This window comes from Lepidochelys kempii, chromosome 4, assembly GCF_965140265.1.
Source record: "Lepidochelys kempii isolate rLepKem1 chromosome 4, rLepKem1.hap2, whole genome shotgun sequence".
Taxonomy (NCBI): domain Eukaryota; kingdom Metazoa; phylum Chordata; order Testudines; family Cheloniidae; genus Lepidochelys; species Lepidochelys kempii.
The window spans coordinates 44,033,095-44,054,657 of record NC_133259.1 but is presented as its reverse complement, the minus strand read 5'-3'; the positions used below and the strand labels follow the sequence as shown (position 1 = coordinate 44,054,657).

Sequence of the window (21,563 nt, the reverse complement as noted above, 5' to 3'; positions counted from 1 at the left end):
ACAGTGATCAGCCTTCAGTAACTCTCCTACTTACTGGAGCTCTAATTATATTTAGATGCAATTTCCATAGCACTACAGATACTATAGCTAACGTGTAGCTCAGATTTTAAGGCCAGAAGGGGCCACTGTGTTTGTCTAGTCTGATCTCCTGCATAACACAGGCCCTAGGACTTCCCTGTATTACTGTTTCAAGTCCAATAGCTGTGTTTGCATTAGAACACAACTTCTAGACAAACACCCAATCTTGATTAAACTCTTTGGAAAAAAGCATCTTCACTTAAATAGACAAACTACCACATATGTCATCATGCATGATTTGACTAGCTGATTGTGCAGCTGACTAATTATTAAATCCTTAATGATAATCTAGTTAACCTTTTCAATGTAGCATTTTCCTGCTGGAGAAGCAACTATTTTCAGTGAGCAGTAAATGGGTGGGAATGATTTTTTAACATCAGTTTGCTGCCGCATCAGAATTCATGCCTTTAAACCCACTGTCTCGCAGACTCATTCAGAAGGACTGTTAGTCAAAAACTGAACTGAGTATCGCTGAGTCACTTCTGGAGTAGTAGAAACGTGCCTTTCGTTTGACAGATCACAGCAACATGCTTGGTCTTAAACAGCATGTGCTGAAATGTAGACCTTTCCATTTCCAATTGATTTTAATAGGTTCACAATGCTTCCAGATGGGGTCCAAAAGATGAGTTCATCTTGATGGTGTTTTCGAAAGGGTTTAATCCGGGAAGGATAGAAAATGAAACATTTGACAGGCAAATGGACAGGGATGTGATTTTTCTCTTACTTATGCAACTTTTTTTGGTTGAAGAATGAATACAAATACATGCAGAAAACACCATGACAAGCAGAGCTATCATTGTCTTTTCTTAATCTAAACTTGGAAATGCAGAAAATAATCCATACTAGCCAAGGAAAACCAACATTAAATCAAATGAAAATCTGTTAAAGAGGTGATTTTTACCAACAACTCATTTTTCTTTATAACCTATTTAAAGGGACTCTGTCAACCTGAAGTTTAATCCATTTAAAAAAAAAACCAAAAAACTGACTACACCTGCTGCTGGGTCCATATTGCCAAAATCTGTGGTTTTATCCACACACTTTCCTTTTGTTCTTAAAAATGTTTGCTCTCCCCTGTTGTTTGAGACTAATATAAACAACATGAGAAAATACTAAACCTACAAATAGAGTGGGGGGGGGGAAGTGAAGCTGACTCCACGGAAAGTGCTGTCAAAAGTACGAAGAAAACAAACAGACAAACATAGATAGATCCAAGTTACAGTGATCTTAGATCTTATTTGTTGCTATAATCGGTCCAACATTTTCAGAGAAGTGTGATTTCAGCATGAACTATAACAGCATAAAGGTTCTGCACACACCCAAGCTGATGGGCTGCTACCACGACCTGAAAAGAAAACCTCTAGGAACAAGGGGAGTTCTTTCTTCATGTCCATTCAGTGCTGGGCCTTTCTGATAAGGTGCCTAGATGCATGTCAGCTCTGTGGACACCCATCCACTATGAAACTGAGCTCACCAAACAGCTATTATTACTATTAAATGTTTATAAGGCAGCAGCTCCTAAACGCCACAACCAGGTTGGGCCCCATTGTGCTGGGTGCTAAACAAACACATAATAGGTGACAGTCCCTGCCCACTAACAACTACCAATAGTGGAAAAAAAATTGGTTATAGCAATTTAGGAAGGTTTTGAAGCAGTGAGCTAAAACAGAAGTCTCTTCATCCCATTTCCAATTCCTTGGGACACTCAGTTCCATAGGGATAGCTAGTTAATTCAGGCCCACTTACTTATCTATTTCTATGGCTTCTCATGTGACTGTCCTTAATATGTTGTAGCTGAAAATTTAGAATATACTGGCCCTTGGTTCATTAGGGGGTTTTTCCTCCAACTTCCCGGTGCAAAGTGAACTAAACAAGAATATAAGGGTGAGCTTCAAAACAGTAAGTAGACCTTAACCAAACCATTTTGTTCCTCTGCTTGGATGTGATAATGAAGTCTGTGAAACATACCTGAAACTCTTTCTTGATCCATAAGTTTTGTGTAGAGATTGAATATCTGTTCCTGGACTTTGCAAATAGATCTCTTAATCTTCTCCCTTCGGGTCACCATGTAAGTCAGATTCCGAACCTAGAAAATGCAAATAATGTCACTGAGCTTAATGATAGTAAAACTATAAACTGTACCAGGCTGGTACAGAATACAGTTTGTCTCTGCCTCTACAGCTTGTTAGCTAAGGAGCAAATGTATCACTCCTAAGTATCCTCCTCTACCATATCTGATGCTCAGAGAATCACTGAACCCTGGCTTCATAGAGAGAAGGTAGCCACAACATGAGGTCCTTGAAGTTGGAGGTGGAAGTAAAAGGAGAAATAAGGAGGGATCTTTGAGGACCATACCCACATCTCTCTGCTATTGGATACATACATACATATTTTTAAACATATATATATATATACACACACACACCTTTTTAGTTATGTTTAATAGCGTATAGGGTCAAAATTTGGGTTGTTGTAAGAGTGTCCTTCATGAACCTTCCATTTTAGTCTCATTTGGGTCAATTAATACATGCAGTAGGGCTCCTATGTATGCCACTGTACGACAGACATAGCATGACTGTTGAAAGAACTGGAAGTGAGACCAAATTATTAATTGTTCACTAGGCTCTGTATAGAACAGTCACTTACCCTACAGTAACTGATTCTTCAAGATGTTATGGTCAGTGTGGATCCCACTATAAGAGCACATGTACTTCATGCATGTGAGAGTGGATTTTTTTCCCCACTAGCAGTGTCCATCAGAGCTGTGCATATGCTCTGTACTTCCTTGTGTGTTTGTCCATGCAAGAACATAGAATGGGGTTGCCCATGACTCTCCCTCATTTCCCTTACAATTAAAAGCCTGTAATAGCTGGGGACTCAAAAAATGAGGATGGAGGATAGAGTATAGGATACACACTGACTACAACAGCTCAAAGAACCACAATTACTGTAGAGTAAATAGCTATTGTTCTTTGAGCTGTTGTAGTCAGTGTGGATCCCACTATAGATAACTGGCAAGCAGTATCCTCCAAGGATGGTGTGAGTGAGGAACTTCAGCTGCAGTCAATCAAACAGAGACTGTAGTACTGCTCTCCTGATCTTGGCAACTGATTTGGCTGCCATGTCAAGTGCAATGTTTTACAAGACAGTAGGTCACTCTACATAGCTGCCTAACAGATCTGAGATTGGAACAGACTTTCGGAGAGAGACGTTAACCAGCCATCTGACAGCAGGTGGAAATGCACTGTGTGATCCACTTAGTGAGTCTCTGTGATGAGATGGCTTGAGCCAGATATTGCCACAATGAGATGGGAAGACAATCTGAAAGGCTTTGTCTTGTTGAGCTAACAGCAAGGCTTTGGAGACATCTCGTTGCTTTTCTCATTGTTGAGTGCAGTTTTGAGAAGACAATTGGTAAGGTGTTGGAATTCCATCTGAATAAATCCAAGATCACCTGAGGGATGAAACTGAGGTGTGGTTTCATCACCACTTTGTCCCTTTGAAAGGAAGTATAAGATGGCCAAAGCACAAGAGTTTGGAATTCACTGACTCTCTATGCTGATATAATGGCCACAGGACTGACTGATAGTAAGGTAGCATACTGAGCACTCAGACAGTGGTTCAAAAGGAAATCTTTGAAAGGGAGTCTGGATGAGCTGAGGCCTGTAGGATTAGCCCATAGGTGTCTCAGCAGTATCAACTGCAGACCTTAGAGGGGAAGAAAGTTCTCTGCTCAGTGACAGGGAGAATGTATGCTCCAGTGATGAAGAGGAGTAGACTTCCTGTAGGGGGAACACCAGCATGTAACGGTGCTTTCGTATCAGAGTCTGTGTTGGTGCTGTGTATATCTCAGCATGGACCTGGTTCTGCCTGAGCTTCACCCCTCAAGTTCGGGGTCAATGTTAGTGCTGGCAAAATCTTTTGCATCACAGTCTGTTCGTTCCCTTCATCCTTGATGCTGTGAGGACTTCAAAGACTGTCACTGAAGAGTTTGCTGTTTGTCCTAAGCTTCTTCTTGAGCTTCTGCCTGAGTGCTCAGAGCATTCCCTTTCAGTGCTCAACTTCTGAGATGGTAGTACCAGCTTCCATATTAAAGCAGGTCAGTTTTGGTGCCAATGTCAGTGCCAGGTTTTTCCTTGGCACTATATTCTTCACAGTGGTCTTAGACATTGTTTGTCTACTCGATGGGGTAGCAGATGATGCTGGCTTGTCCATTAATTAGATTCTGGAGCTTTTTTCCTTTGGGTTTGATGAGATTTTCCATAGACTGTTACAGAAGGTGGAGTTTCAGCCTTCCAACTTATGACTTTTGAGTCCTCACAGAGAAGGGGATAAACATACTGTCATGTGCTTGAAATGTGTGATTTCTCCAGACAGAAGGCATGCCTACTGTATCCATCCTTCAGGGGGAATAGTCTATCACAGAATGGACAGGACTTGAAGCCCCTGGGTTTTGAGTCTGCCATTAGAGAAACCCTGGACAAAGGGGTCTGCTCAGAGAAGTTCAGTCCAGAAAGTTGGTGGTCAGTTCATGTTAGTCAAAACAGAAGATCAGAGGTGGTTCTGATGGTTTGCAGAAGGTTTTGCAGAAGTTTAGTCCTAGCTAAGTACTAGTGGGTTGGACACTTGCTAGGTTCAATCTCACTGCTGTGGACAGTAAAAGAGATCTGAGGGAGGCTGTGAGAGCATGAGGTGGCACGCACTGCATTGACAGACACTGCTAGTCAAAAGAAAATTTGATCACGCATGCATGAGTGCCTACAGTGGGATCCACACAGACACATATTTGAAGAATGTTTTCTAAAATATAAATCTTTTTCTGATTTCTGTGGTAGAGGATTTTTTCTTGATTTTGTTGCTGATTGGGACAGTCACACAAAAATATCACAATAGAGAAACTCCGCATTAGGACCTGGCCTAATTTTTAAGCCATGACCCCAAACCTGAGTCTGCACCATCGTCACCAAACTGTGGAATTGGCTCTCTGCTTCCTGTCATGAGGTTGGCATGGTAGCAGCTGCATGCCATGTGCCAGCTGTCCACCACCCCCTGCTGCTCTATGTGGGCTGCAAAACAAGAGGCCCACAGTGCACACAGAACAAAGAGATGGTTGTAGCCAGCAGAAGCAGGTATGCTACTGCCACAGGAAGGTAGATGTGAGGCAAATCAACACAACCTGCGCCCAAGAGGGGCTGGTTATTTTCCTATCCCACCCAAGCTGGGCCCAACACTTGTAGTCAGGTCCCAGCAGGCTGCAGAGCTATATGCCCTAGCATCAGCGTTGAGTTATCTTCCTGTGAAACTCAAAACTTCTCTGAGATTACAAATTTAGTGGATGAAGTATATATGGATTTCTCTGAGGCTTTTGACTCGCAACAGCATGACATGCTGACTAAAAGGTTAACACTGTACAAACTCAATATGGCATGTTAAATAAATTAAAAACTGGCTAACCGATCTCAAAACATAATTGTTAATGGGGAATCATCCATGAGTAGTTGTTTCTAGTTGGATTCTACAGGGATAGGTTCTCAGCCTAATGCTAATCATACTTACCAATGATCTCCAAGAAAATTTAAAATCATGTTAATAGATTTTAAGACCAGAAAGGATCATTATTAGATCTAGTTTGCCCTCCCATACAACAAAGGCCACGAAATTTCATCCAGTTACCCCTGTATTGAGCCCCATTTGCAGGTGACAGAGAGACTGGCAGAGTTGTAAATAATGATGAAGACAAGTCACCTATGCAGAGCTAGATTGCTTGGTAAGCTGGGTGCAAACAAGCAAGGTCACACATCTAAGAACAAAGAACATAGGTCACATGTACACGATGAGAGACTGTATCCTTGAAAGTGCCAATTCTGAAAAGGACTTCGGAGTCAGACTAGAAGATAATCAACTGAACATGAGCTACCAATCCAAGCTGTGGTTAAAAGGGCTAATGTAACCTTTGGATATATAAACAGAAATGTCAAGTTGGAGGAGAGAGGCGTTATTACTTGCGTGACCATTGCTGGAATAATGTGTCCAGACTTTTAAAAGAATGTTGTAAAACTGGAGCAGGTGCAGAATATTACACAAGAATAACTTGTGACGGCTGGAGAACACACAGACTTAAGGAGTTCAACTTATTTAGCTCTTCAACGAGAAGGTTAAGAGGAGACTTGAACACCTGTAAGTGCCTATGGAGACAGAAGATTTCTGATACTACAAAATGCATAAGAGACACTGACTTGAAATTGAAGCTACAAAAATTCAAACTGAAATAAGGTATAAATGTTTACTAATAAGAGTAATTAGCCTTGGAACAGTTTTATGAATGGTTAGGGTAGATTCCATCACCTGAACTCTTTAAATCAAGACTGGATGTCTTTCTAAAATGTATGCTCTAGTTCAACCACAAGCTTTTTGGACCTGGTAAAGGATCTGCTGGGTCAGATTGTACGGCCGGTAATGGTCCCTTCTGGTTTTTTAAAAAAAAATATCTCTCTCTTTGCCAGTTAATCTGAGAGCAAAAGTTCAATTTCACATCCTTGTTAAGGCAGATGTACTAAGGATAAAAGACCAAGCTGATACCATTCCATTACACTTTTTAACATTCAAAACCCAACCCAATGGTATACCACTGTCTACTCAAAATACTATGTACATATTTCTGGTGAAATGCTGACCTCACACTGTTCTGTTAGCAAAGTAAAAACAAGCCAGCTCCACATCAAAGACACAAGGAAAAACTGATTTGGTTTTTCATTTGTTTGAAAAATGTGCATCAGCAGCAGGTACCACCAGGAGAAAGTATCACAAGCTAACTGCTTGTGATAGTGAAAATATATTACCCAGAAGTGGCTGCAGTACAGCCCACGATGTCACCAATACTGAAGTGAAGTCCACAAAGCGTACACCTACACAGCAGCTGGGAGCAAGTCTCCCAGCCCAGGTAGATAGACTTGTAAGGTAGTCTACTAAACAGAGCAGTGTGGATGTTGTGGCACTAGTGGAGACTCGAGCTAGCCACCCGAGCTTAGACCCAGAGAGTCAGGTGGGCTTGAAAGCCTGAGCTGCCACCCAAGCCACAACATCCATGCTGTTTTTTAGCATGCTAGCTAAAGCTGAGCTAATGTGAGTCTATCTACTTGTGCTGTGAGGCTCACTCCCAGCTACACTGCAGACATATAATCTTAGGATTAGAAGGGACCACAAGGGTCATCTAGTCTAACATATCCGACACTGTTCAGATTGAGACTGGGCACTAACTGCCAGGACCTGTCACCTCTGCGGGCTGACATGCTCTATTCAAAAGATGATAGCTGCAACTTGTTGTGCTCTATACAAATTCAATGCAATCTTCAGAGCACTGGGTTGGAACAAAATTTGGCTGCCCACATCCATTGGCAAAAATCAAGGGAATATATTATCACTGATTTAGGTTGTGAACTCAGCTACCCAAACACAACAGCTTCTCCCCACAAGCATAAGCTTGCATTGGTTTACCCTCTCCAAATCCTGCCGGAGGTGCGTGAAGAGCTGCAGTCTCCTGAACAAAACATCCTGCTCCCGCTTGGCCAGATTGTCCTCTTCGTCTTTCTTTGGGGTTATCAAGGGCTTGTTGAAATTGCCTTTCCTCTTAAGCTTCCAGTACTGGTACAGGAACTCCATCAGCTCTTCAGGCAGCCGCAGGGCCTTGGCCACTTCCAAGACATTGACAAATGTGTAGAACTCATCCTCCAGCTGCTGGAGCTTTTGCTTGCGGACACTGACCCTGTGGGCCTCCTCCTGGTTTTGATCAAGGCTGTGAAAGGACTCTATATGGGCACAAGGGGAGCTGTCCTGTGTCCCATTCTCATGGCTGGTGTTTTCACTGAGGTTTTCATCATCCAGTTTCTTGGTGGAGCTGTGCTTGGGGCAGTAAGACTTGAACTTGACCTCATCGTTCTCCGCCAGGATGGTCTTCATCTCCAAGCCACGGTCAAATGCGCATGTGACATGAAAAGCTGTTCGGCAGTTTTTCACCGAGCACTGCAGAAAAAATAAACATGTTTTAAATAAAAAGTCACATACTATGCACAAAATACCTACGCAGCCACGGCTCCTTTGAGATCAATGCTTACACCAGCACAACTGCGGTACAACACACCACAGTACTGGGTTTTGCATCTAAGCCAAGTACTTTCTCACTACTAGGTTTGCAATTTAATGCTGTCAGTTCAAGCAACAACATAGCGGTCTCACAGACATGAGTGATGAACTTCCCCTGGGCTTATCATACGATTCAATACGAGCAACTCCACAAGAGGTGGTTTCTCATGGTACCACTGGAGCTAGTCACTTAACGCAATATCATGACAGGCAAAACGATCCCCTTTGGGTGTGTCAGCACTCCAGAGAAGAAATACCCTGTGGCTCCCAGCCAGTCGGATACTTTAATTAACATCTCTCACAGCACCTGGAACTGGCCACTTTTGCAAACTAACGAACAAATGAACAAGTGCTACTTAAAAAGCAAGGGCCCGGTGGGATTCTTTTTCTTTTATCATCAATTTAGAATGTCACGTATTAAATCAGTGACATTCACTACTTCAGTCACTTAGTGCTCTTCTACTTCACATGAGAAAAAACTACAATTTGCTTCTTTTGTCATCTCCCAAGCTCTCCCCTATCTCCCATCTAGCCATTATGGAGCTAAACTACTTTAGCACTTGATTTTATCTGTAGCTAACTTTCTTTTGCAAAGTGTTTAATAGCCATAACCAGCCATAAATAGAAAAATAATTTTTTTTAAAATCCCCCCTTGACTTGGACCCTTGTTCCCAACATAGAGAAATAGAAGTGGAAAGGCCTGTCACAGACAAACTCTGACAGGACTAAACTATACTTAACCCAAGTGATATAACCTTAAAGAGAAATGCACTGCGGCAGGATATTTATACAGTGATTTGTAACAAAGCCAAGTATCTGTCTCCTCTGGGTTTTCCAGCTCAGGTTGACTCAGCAGCCAGATGTCAGCTAAATGTATACTACAGAGTTTAAACTGCAAAGGTTTCAGATAAATATTCTTTAATAAAATCAATACTTGGAAAGGATATGAAAAATGGTGAAACCCTCTTTTGCCCTTTCGCCTCCTCCAAATAAATGCTTTGTGGACAAACAGGGCAACAGCAGCACAGCTGGATATTAAACAACACAAAAGAAGTGCTTTTTGCAGCAAGTTCCATGGTACTAGGAGCTCTTAATAATTTGCTTGTATCAAAAGTAAAGTTCTGTTGAGTGGAGAGGAAAGCTTGTCTCATCTGAAGGAAATTTGAACTGGGAAGAAAATGCAGTCTTGCTTTTCCTAGCTTGCAGCAGCTGCTTTCTGCCCATCCCTATGCACACATCAAGCAGCTCGCTTTTTAAATTAGTGTGAACATCTCATAATATAAAACATATCTGGAGCAACTGCCTCTTCTCCCTCCAGTCATTCAGTTGATTATTACCTTTTTTATTACACACTTCGTAAATTCTGTTTTTTTCCTGCTATCTAAAAGTTTCACAACACAAATTTAAAGTATTTATAGGCCATGAGAATACTCTCGCATTCATGTTTCTTGTATCACAAAGCCCCACTAATACTCTTTGGTGATGTCACAGAAAACTGGAACCAAGAGTATTTCTCCAAATGATTTTTTTAAATGTGTAACTTTCTACTGTGGCAGCTGTACAGCATACGTATTATCCCATTCTGTTATTCCAGAAGACAGAGGTTTTCAGAGCAAGAATGTAAAGAAACCACAACAAAAAAAATCTGTATTCAGTATGAAACTGCTACAGAGTTACCTCAAACAAGTATTGGGGGACAAAATAGTTTGATCTCTCCATTATTTAAGTTTCCAAGAGACAGAGGACAGGACTGTTTTATTTATTAAAAGGCAGTGGACAGATTAATTTTCTTTTCTTGAGATGTGTATTTCTTCAGACCTTAACTGAAGTGCGAACAGCAAACAAGGCTGCTGACAAACAGATTGAACGGTTTCACTAGAATGTCTGCTGAACTGCTATTTTATAACTTTTCCCAGAAAACGCCATCAGTGCCTCAGCGACAGAGGAACACAGGAGAGAGTGGCACGATCCAGTGATCTAAACTCAGAACTCGGAGCTCTACTTTTCGTCTTCCAAGTGCTTTACTACATACTTTGTTTTTTTTATTAGATAGCACAACTCTGCCGACAATCAGGTCATCTAGCCTTACTTTCCCCAGCAAAGGCAGGACACCACAGGCTGTAAAATGCATTCAAACATACCTGTGGTCTTTCTCACAGTGATACCAATAGAACTAAGATTCAGATCTAAGCAATATGTACTGTAGATCTCTACATATTGTAAAACTGCTATCAGAGTTAACACCCCTTTACATAACATCTATATACTGTCTTGTATCCTGAAGGATCCCAAAGTGCTTTATAAATTTCACAAGCTGATGTAATGTATACAAGGAACCTCTTCAATCACTTCTGAAATGCAGGTAACTCTGGGGCAGATCAATACTGTTTAACACCATACTGCAATACCACAGAATGTTTTACAATAAGTGAAAAATCCGCATCCCATTGAAATTTTAGAGATAAATTCATTAGGAAGTATATGACCCATACTGGAATTTTGCCAAGAATGTGAATTGGTGATAGGAAGCAGGATATTGGTGTTCTTGCTTTAGTGCTGGATACACAGCCAAAGATTAATTCTTTACTGTACATGGAGATAGTTATTTCCTTGAACACGCTGGGCCTGATTCTCCCATTGCCTTGCACCTTGTGCAGTCATTTACACCTGTTCTAAGTGAGAATAAACATCAAAATATTAGTGTTTTACAGCTACCTTACAGATGTGTAAACGATTCTGTAAGGCGCAAGGCAATGGGAAAATCAGGGCCAGAAGCTTTGATTCTAGAGAATACAAAATATCTGCAAAGCCAGCCACCCCTAAATCTGCCAGATTTGTGGCTTTTCATCACCAGCTGAAGAAGGGCCTTGTATTTCCTCTGCTTGAGGCTCATTTGTGCTCCTTTGTAGCAGATTCTAAGCATGCAAACCGTTCCTTTCCTGCGTACTCTGGAGCTCAATGGCAGAGATTCTCATAACTGAACTAAAAAGACCAACAAATGAGAACACCTGATTATTTATCAAATAAAAAAAGACTATGATAGTATAACTCCTTTCTTACCCACAACCGCAGACATTACCAATTCACTTTAATTCCTGGTAGACCCATAGGCCAAAATCTTTACAGTTGGGCACTATCTAAAGTTAGGTGCCTAAATCCATATTTAGTCACCTGATTCACAGCCTTATCATGAAGGGTGCTGAGCATTCTCATTCCAATTGACTTCAGTGTTGGCTGCAAGTCTTCACCATCTCTGAAAATCAAGCTGCTCATCAGAGGGAAGATTTTCAAGGGGAATTGGGAATCTAACTTGACAATCACCTTGAACATACGTGCAGGTAGATTTTAGCACACAGTTTTTGGCATCCAAGTTTAAATATTTTGGCCACAGAAAATTACACACTTTTACAAATTAACGAGCAAAAGAACAAGTGCTACTTAAAAAGCAAGGAGAATGCACCACAAAATGTATTTTGTTCATTGAACAAGTATGTTCATTCAAATTTCATTATTTATATTTCGGTGTTCTCATAAACACACCTAAGTACATTTGTAAAAGTTAGGAATCCTTAAACTATAACCTCCCTACATTACCTGCTATTAAAACTCTACTGAGATGTTTTTCTGTGCAAACTGGGCAGGGAATCAGGGAGGTTCTATAGAATGCACATTTACATCTATAACAAACACACTCATGTTAGTTTATTACCTGTATGGATGCCCCAATCTTCTCATTGCAAAGGCTGCACACTAATGCCCATCTACTGCTGGGAATGTGAGAGACCTTGGTTATGGGCTCCATCTTTTCTGGGCTGCCAATACTCACCTAAGCATCAGAGTGAAAAATATACAGTGAAAGATAAGCAGAAGGGGTGGGAACCATGAAAATATTTAGGTGCCTAAACCCCAGACTTAGGCACCTAAGTCCCAGCTTTGGCTCCACTGCAATCCACAGAACTGCCACTGAACCATGCAGCACCTAAACTCACTCAGCACCCAAGTTTTTCAGGGTAAGAGTTCCCTAGGCACCTGTATTTCTGCCTCTTAGCATGCGCAGCGCTGTCTTGCTTTAGGCGTCTGGATGCCTATCTCACGCCAAAGCCGCAGAATGATCCACAAACCAGGGGAAGACAGGCATTTGCATGTAGGGCGCAATCCAGTAAGCATGCTTAGCATACACTCCTCTGATCAGCATCTCCCACTAGCTAGCTTAGGTGTCTCCCCACCTAGCATGTTAGCTTCTGTGGATCCCCATTCATTGTACAGGGAGACTAGGTACCTATGGTCAGGCTTTGTGGATCACAGTGTTGTTCCAGAAGTTTCTAGGCACATAATATCATTGCAATGCTTAAGTCCCTTTGTAGGTCCCACCCCAGGCAAAAATAAAAGCACAACTCTCCATTATGAATCTGTTTCATTGCTTGGTAACATGCCAAATTAATATGTACCAGGTTTTTCAGTTTACAAAGAGAGAAAAATCCAGTTTCAAAACCACTTCTTCCCCAATAAAAATGGAACAGCTTTGATGCAAACTGCATCAATTTAAGTGATTTTAAAGGATGAATATTTTGAATGCCAGAACTTTCAAGAATTACCACTGTTAATCCAAATACTTGCTTACCCAGGTTCGGTTCTGAGTTTCCATCTACAAATACAAACACTGCTTACTTTGTGCTCTTACTAAATTAGTTTTCCCAGCAGTTGTCCTTTTTTTAGGCCTATGAGCCATTTGTATTGTAGTTCACTGAGCTAATGTAATTACCTTTTTCTTATAGATCATGTATTATCCTGCCAGACTCTATGTCCTCTATGTTTAATTGAAAATTAATGTTTCCCTGTTTTTATCTTTTATTTTTTTCTACTCCCTAACAACAAATGCTGCACGGATGTTACATTCATTATAGCAACAGACTTCAGATTGTATGTTGTTATGAGCAGATTTGTCCTTTGCCAAGATTGCTCTGAATCTGAACACAGGTACATCAGTTGGATTGACACCTACCTCTGGAATCCACAGAGCACAGCTCACATGGACCCACTTCGTCCCACTACGAGTAGGCTTCATAGCTCCACCTTTCTTGGGACACAATAAACACTTTGGCTGAACACCAAGCGCACAGGTCCGGCATAGCCAGCTGCCTTCTGGCACCTTTAAAATTCCGTAACATGCCTGTACTCATGTTTATAAAGGAGGGGAAGAAAAGGAAACAACAACAGCATGTTCCTGTTAGTATTAACTGATTTACATTTAGCCTTTTGCTAACCTCAAAGCCCTTTATGGGATTGCATGCTATATAATAATATTAGCTTACATTTATGTAGCCAATTTTGTTCTGAAGGATGGCAAGGTGCTTTTACAAATGTAGCAACTCCATATACACATTACACACAGATACTTTTCCCACCACTGAAAGGGAGCTAACTCCAGCTGTTTAACAATGCAAACCATCACTCCACAACAGTTTAGGACAGGAAGTGAAGAAGAATATATTAATCAAATTAAACAGAACGGGAAATTTAGATAGCTGTGTGAGTGGTTAGATATCTGAGCTGGACATTAGCCAGGACACTGGAGCTATGAAGTCCCATGAGATCTTTAAAGATCCCAAGTGATAGGACATTGGTTTTGCATCTCACCTGAAAAATGAGATGATGACATTAAAGATGCCCCCAAGGTACAGTTCAATTCTTACTCATAAGGGTAAAGTGACATCTACTGAATGATTAACATCATGTCCTGTAGTAGACTGGAGTGTCTATGGAAACCTCCAACCAAACTATTGCCAGTTCTGACCCTTTCTAGCTTCTAAGATTTGATGTGATCAGAGTTCAAGACAGAATGGCTACAGATTTATCAATGTGCCAATTTTAAACTCTTAGACCACTTTACAAGATACGCAATGTTTGCACAGAGCCACGCTCAAAGATACATTTCACCACCATACATGCAAATACATTTATGTAACTTTAGCCTGAGGAGCAAGAAAATTAAATGTTCCTTGCTTATCAAACATCGCAGCTGCCCCACTGCTTAATGACAAAGCAAACATTTTAAGGGATGGAGAGAAAGAAGACCCATAGCAAGGTCTCTTTCACAATGGAGCAGTCGAGGAAGCAGATGTGTTACAAACATATCTGTTCCTTCTTCCATGCAAAGAAAGGCTTGTTTAATTTCCACAGAAAGACATGTTGTCCTCAGAATAACCTAGTTGTTCAGGCACTCCTCTAGCATGTTAGAGATGCAGGTTCAAATTCCTAGTCTGCCTCATTCAGCGTCACCCCAACATGGAACAAAACCAACTGTTAACAACAAGCCTGATGACATAAATTAAGTTTAAACTACGATATAAATCCTTCCTGGTTTCCTACTAGTTGGATGGAGGTCATCATTTTTCAGACTTCCTCTTCCTCTTCAATCAAATTTATTGATACTGCAAATATATTGCCAAAAAAGAGGACTTCAGTGCATCACATGGCTTGTGTGTGGAAAGTGAGGGATCAAACCAAAAAATTGCAGACATATCTGAAGAACAAAACCAACTGGGCCAAATTCATTGGGAATGCAGATGGTAGTGTCAGTGTAAACTAGTGTAGTGTGCAAACTTAGTGGCAAAAAGGGCATGATTATAGCAACAAAAGCAACCAGCAAGAGGGTACAAGATGCCTTTAGATAAAGCAATACCACGCCCATTTTAATCTTATATCTTCTTACATCCTCCAATTGGTTGCTTTTCCTGCTACACTCCCACCTTTTGCCCTCTCAGCATGTAACGCAGTAAATGTACATATTTACTAATGTACAACCTACATTTACATCACTTGTGAGTTTGTCCCGTGGGCCAATTTCACTACTGGTGTAACTCAGTTAAAATCAGTGAGTTACACTAGAGAGGAATCTGGTCTTTAAATCTGTCTTTAACAGTAGTAGTTCTGAGATATTTCTGTAACCACCCATCGCCTGCCTCTAGCCCCAGCACATAAGCTGCCCAAAAGGCCACTCCCACCTCTACGTCTGGATGCCATACCTGGTGTACACAAATATTGCATTTGTCACAGAACACCATTTCATTGCCATCCTCCCCATCTGGGGACTGGCAAACGTCGCAGACAACGTCCTCATCATACTCGATCCCAAGCCCTTCTTCAGTCTCAATAGCATGATTCATACTGTCATAGCATCGCTGTTCAAATTCCTCCAGGACTCTCTCCATCGTGTACTCATCCAGTTCAGGCATTCCTGGGAAATTAATCCAACACAATGGATTTTTAAAATGATAACATCTGGAACCCCAGCTCCTTCCACCAATGTATCAAAGGCTGAGCTTCTTCTCCCAGGTTGACCCATAAGCTGCAAATGGCACAACACGCCAGACCACCTCGGTGTCGAGGATTAATTTATGGCTGTAGGGTTGCCACGGCAAATGTTAGAGGGGAAGTGCAGAGTAGTTATGGCAAAAATGTCCAAAGCCCTAGATCTGTGTTGAAATAATGGACATTTACTCATTTCAATCAATATTTGATATCCTCAAAGTTTTCACAAGCAAGTCCCACCTCTCTGGGTTGTCACTGTTGATCTCACTCTCTTTCCTTCTCATACAACACTATCTACAGTTGCTTGTTTCAACTTTGTGACCTCAATCATTTTAGGAAATGGTGACTCTTTTGAGAGTGATTCTAGGACCAACGCACTCCCCAAGTGAGCAACAAGCTGTCCATCAAAATGATGATAACACAGTCCAATGCAAAATCTATCAGAATGCAAAATCACATCATTTTGATGTGTTAGAATCCGCAACCCAGATAAGACAATCATTTATTTGATGTAGTGCATTTTCACAGCACCCTGTACAATCAGGTCCTGATCTTGGCTAGGATCTGTTGTAGTACCAAGAAATAAATAATTATTCAAATATATGAGGAACCCAATTATACTAGGTACAATATCTAACTGTGGGGCTTGTCCATTTTAATCACAGTGCTTGTGTCTGAACATTACACCCAGACACCACCACAGTGATCATCACCTAAATCACAGTAGTAGTAGTAATAAAACTGTTATGTTACATGTTCATTACAGACCTGAAAACACCTACAATAAACTCAGCAAGAAAGATACCAAAAGAAGTCCAGCTTTCTATGTGGATACAACTACTTGACAAAGTATCCCATTTCTCAACTTTTAATGGCCCTACAAGAACCAGTAAAGCTTCAGAATTGGTGTTGCAACAAGCCCTATACAACCCCTTTCATACAGACAGCTGTAGGACTGAAAAAGCAGTTCTACTCCAAAGCAAGCTCTCTCCTCCACCAAGGCCAGTTTACCTCCGGCACTTCCAAGCTGAGATCCTTATGGAAGTTTGCAAAAGGGTACAGGCTTTGAAAAACAAAGATCCTGTGGTTTTAATCCTGTTCCCAATAATTACTGTTTACTATGACATACTGAAGATAGAAAACTCTTGACATGTGTATTATAAGGGTAAATCCTCTTCTTAGTTCTCAGGGCAATTAATTCACATGGGTTCTGAGGAATTCCAAAGGAAGATGGAGAAGGAATCCCTAGCTCCCCCAAATCACAGAGCTGGAGAAGAAACTTTCTAACAGGTCTGCCAACCTAAAGGTACCACCTTCATCATGGGGGAATGGTTTGGAGAATCTGCAAAGCAGTGAATACTCTGCTTTGCTCCAACCCAGCCCTCACCCTTTTGGCCCCACAGCTGAAGGGCAGCTGCACAAGCAGCATACAAAATTCTGCCCTCCCCTAGCACTTCCACAGTGGAAGAGAGAGCAGAATTTGTCCCTAATGGCAGAGAACTGCTATTCTGGAAAGCGGGTGATGATGGATTGAAAGTTGATGAGTTAGTACAGTTGGTAGTTTGAAAGGCGTTTACAACAGCACTAAGTCCCAATGCAGTGGCCTCTATCACCTTATAGATTTAGTTATCTGTAATTTGCCTCACAATTGGACTTCACTGTAATTTAATAGCTATAAATTTAAAAATGATAATGAGAGTTTTTATTAAAAAGTTTTATATTTTTATATCTGGTCTTTTGGAAAAATAATACACATTATAAATATCAAAAGGAGCACCGCAGAGTGCGTCATGGTCAACCTCTGGAATTCACAGCCACAGGAGATCCGATAAATGCTACAGCTGGAGATTAACAAGTAATTACTCATTTTAGTGACCACAGTATCTTTTGCTATGCAAAATTTTTATAAGTGTAACTCAAATGTCATGTTTCAGGCCTCGCATGCACTGCCTGTGGGGGCCAAGAAGGAATTTCTTTCCCACCTTTTACAGAATAACTACATGTGTAAAGGGTTATAGCAAACAAACTACTGTGCACTGGCATATCAGTCACAAAAATCTCCCATAAGAGAATGTTTAGGATCATAGTAAAACCTGTCAAATCCTGGCTATCCCTAGACTATACTGCTGTAGCTCACAGGAGACCAACCTGAATTTCACCAGCGTAAATCAACTCCACTAAAGTTACAATGGTATAACCAAAAGCTGAATCTGTCCCCGAATTTTTAAGAAAATCAGGAGAAGCTGGGAATAATGGGGCACCAAACACAGTTCTCTGAACACAGGGAATTATTTTCTCCTGTCACCTGACATGGTCTCTCACAAGTAGGAACTTTCACTTTGCTCTGTGCTGAACTTTCTTCTCCCCCTGCCCTCTGATCAGTTTGTACAATGGAATGAGCCTGCAGAGGATGCCTCCATGGTCACTGTATCTGCCGCTGGCTGCAGGGTAAACCCCATGCCTCCTTTTTCCTTTCCTACAGAGATACCCTAGATCACTTTCATGTACATCTGTGCTGTAATTGATGCTGTGCTAGCCTTCCCTCTCGTTCCTCTCAGGATCAACCGCCCCCTTCTCCTCCTGGAGAGAAGGGGAAAGAAAGAGATGAAGAGAATGCATGAGTATCTCAGACTGTCTGCTCACTTTTAGGGCTTGTTTAAATAAAGCTGAATATTTAAAAGCAGCCAGAAGTGTAACCTCAGGCTGACATCATGTAAATCCACCTTGGGTATTTAAATAGGCCTGACCTGAGATTTGGGTAAAAAGCCTGAACATGAGACCAGGTCAGAGTTGGTGGTTTTGTTTGTTCTGTGTGGGTTTTCTTCAGGATAATTTTTTTTCAAGTTTATAACCAGCTGACCCTGGCTTGCAGGTCCTGTAACTGTTTAGTCTATGGACAGTGTCCAGGAAAACCCATAAAACTATAACCATAACCCAAATGAGGGAATTGCCACAGAGTAAAACTCAATAGTATTATCTGTGCTCATGAAAATATCCAAAACCCTTCTAGCTGGCACAATATATTCTCACATATCTAGACATTATGGTGAAAATTCTGCATTGACTTACATCCTGTGTAACCCTAGTAAAATCCATGGCGTGCTCCCACTTTTGGAGCACACATCGTACCAAAACAGCGGTCTTGTTCTCTTCCCTTCCTGCACACGCAACCTCTTCCTGGAGGGAACCCTCAGCCCCACCAGGACAAATCCCTTTCCTGTTTGAAAACCACGGACACAGTAATAGAGTTTGGGACATTTTCAAAAGGAATCACTGAGCCAATTCTTTGCTGTCTCACTCCCCAAACAGTCTGGCTTCTGTTTTTAAACCTCCCAAACACTTCTGTCTACTACACTGCTTCTGTACAAACAGAAAAAAATAACTAGCTATAGAGGGGCTGAGAGTTTTCTCATTCCATTTTAGGAAAGGGATGCATGGAAAAGCAAGCAAGCAAAAAAAGGATGGATGGACAGACAGATGACTTAAATTGTCTATTTGATATCATCTCCAAGGAAGTAAACAATAGCAAAAAAGGTTCTTTGAGGGAATTCTTGTGGGTGATCTGATGTAAACAAGTGCAACTCTACTGACATTAATGGAGCTATGCATAGGTCTGATATTCTCCACAGATCTAGCCCATCGTAGCAATGCCACCCTTCATTGAGGGCTTTTGGGAATAAGAGTTTAGAGGCTAGTGGTTTTTAAAAATAAGATCACAAGTAAACTACATCCTAATGTACATGATTTACACCCTCTCTCTTCCTTTCCAGTTTTCTCACCCACAAACCCTGCACAGAACTGCCAGCCTACTTCAGCAGCATGCATAATTTTACAGGGTTAAAAAGACCAGAGGCTTCTCTCACCCATCTCTTTAAATTCTTCATTGGCCAGTTCTAACCATGCTGCATCCACATCATTGAGGTCATAGCGACACACACTGTCCGCCAAGGTTCGAATGTCAACGTACCCCAGCTCAGGAGGCTCAGAACCTGAAGAAAGGATGTACTTCCTGGGTCTTGTAAATGTGACTGCTTTTGTCTCAGACACAAACCTGAAGAAACAGTAAATACAGATGTTACTTATACAGGTTGTAAATCTCCTAACACAGACTGGGAAATGCTTAATCCTGCTGTGTGATTAGTGCCTGGGGGTTAAATTGCACTTCCTTATTCTATGCAACTAAAAATTCCCAGCAATCTTGTAGCATCAAAGTCCCGCACAGCTGCAGGAAGTAAGGATGGGTACATAAAACAGAGAAGGAGTCATTCAGATATCTTTTAAAAGTGACCTGCAATGCTACATAAAATAATTCACCTTTTTAAAATTCTAGTTCATTAAAAGACTTACAGGTGAATTTAAGAGAAGAGAGATTACAAATCATCTCCTGCAAGAGGACATGGTACTTGCTACGTTTAAATTGAATTGTTACTGACACACTTTAAAGACATATGCGCCATACTCTGTTAATGTGATGATAAGCACTATGTGCATGAGAATTAAATTAATAATAATAGATATAAATCAACTTACTGAACACTACAATAGGGATACAATTCTCAATTAAATTCTAGAGGATCGTTTAAAAATTCCATACACCAGCTAATATTCTCTATTAAATTCTATTGTTTTTACAGTAATTTTGTATAGATAGCTGTAATTTTCATTTCTGTGACATCCTAAACTCCTTTCCACAAGGAAATAATAATGACAATTCATAAAATTGTTTATAATCAGTCTCTCCATCACTTACCTGCCTGCTCAGATCTAAATCCAGGCTCGCAGGGATTTGCATTCCCCCTGCAAAATCACTAAAACCTTGACTGAGCCAGACTTTAAAACAAAATCCATCCACTGTTTTTAAATTCAGATGCAGCTGTACTATAGCCTAATATGGTTTGGTGTGGTCCCCATAGTGGCAAGCCAGATTTAATTAAAGCATATTTTGGTTGCAACCACATTTAAACTGCATAAGCACAGTTGTTAACAGTTACTTGTAAAGACTTTGGAGACAGAGCAAAACACTTAAAAGTGTAACTTGCTCTACATTTTAGTTGCCTGGATTTCTTTGACTATACAGATCCAGTAACTAAGAAAGAACGCATCTACACTGTACAGGGGCACAGGTGTATTCCAGCCCATAGGAGTGGCTGCACTGCTAACACCTTGCCTTCAGGTAGCAGGTTCCATATGCCCCATCCACATCAATGTTCTCTGGATGTTTGCAAAGGAGGTTCCACAGTCTCTCCTTTATTTAACTCTAAGCATTCTGAGATTCAGTTTGTATGAAAGATGCTACAGAAAATAAAACCTATATCTGGATCAAGTTCAGGCAATGAGCCCAGCCTCCAGCTGAGTCCTCAGATCACGGCAGCCTCACTAGTGCTAGTGTGAGGGTTACTGCAGCCATGCTCCAGTGCCTCATGGTGTGGAGAATGAGCGACTTCATGAGAGAGCTCCATGGGGGAAGTAGCAGGTCCTTCACTCTATTGTGGCCTAGCTGGCACATAGTGCATGTTCTCTCCTGTTCAACAAGAACCCTTGATCCACTATCCCTATATCTGAACACATCCAGTTCTGGACACATTTATCTAGTCCAGCCTCCATCATGGTACCAAACCAGTTCTGGTACATCATAGGAATCTGAAGCAGAATAGGGGGAAAAGTCATACACTGAATCTTGGGCTTTTCAGCAGGGGAGGTATCAGTCATTATATGAATGGCCCCAATATCTTGAGCCAGCCCTGGCTGTACTATACTGAATAATACTGTACTGCAATATTATATACTACATCTCACAAGGAAACTGCTTTAGCCTGATCACTGCTTTCCAAATATTCTACACACTAAATCCCCTACTATAGGGAAATTATAGCTCTCTAGGCAGCATCCTGCTCATGCTGCCCAAAATAGTGTCAATTTTCATAGGACCTGCAAAAATCAATTTTTTTTACCTTCATGATGTAAAGTAGTAAAATAATAATTACTGTATACCCAAAAACATGTAATTGAGTCATCAGTTTGAGCACGTGTTAGCA

The 21,563-nt window shown here is 41.1% G+C and overlaps 1 protein-coding gene across 7 annotated transcripts in view; it reads right to left on the bottom strand.

Annotated features, from left to right (window-relative positions):
* Positions 1 to 21,563, bottom strand: part of JADE1 (jade family PHD finger 1) — an 81,144-nt gene that overhangs the window by 11,583 nt on the left and 47,998 nt on the right. For all 7 annotated transcript variants that reach the window (XM_073341109.1, XM_073341110.1, XM_073341108.1 and 4 more), the window contains 6 exons: positions 19,392 to 19,579; positions 15,243 to 15,454; positions 13,220 to 13,387; positions 11,927 to 12,043; positions 7,573 to 8,097; positions 2,047 to 2,164 (listed from right to left, as the gene is read on the bottom strand). In XM_073341109.1, the coding sequence (XP_073197210.1) occupies positions 2,047 to 2,164; positions 7,573 to 8,097; positions 11,927 to 12,043; positions 13,220 to 13,387; positions 15,243 to 15,454; positions 19,392 to 19,579 (1,328 nt within the window). The remainder of the gene's footprint in view (positions 1 to 2,046; positions 2,165 to 7,572; positions 8,098 to 11,926; positions 12,044 to 13,219; positions 13,388 to 15,242; positions 15,455 to 19,391; positions 19,580 to 21,563) is intronic.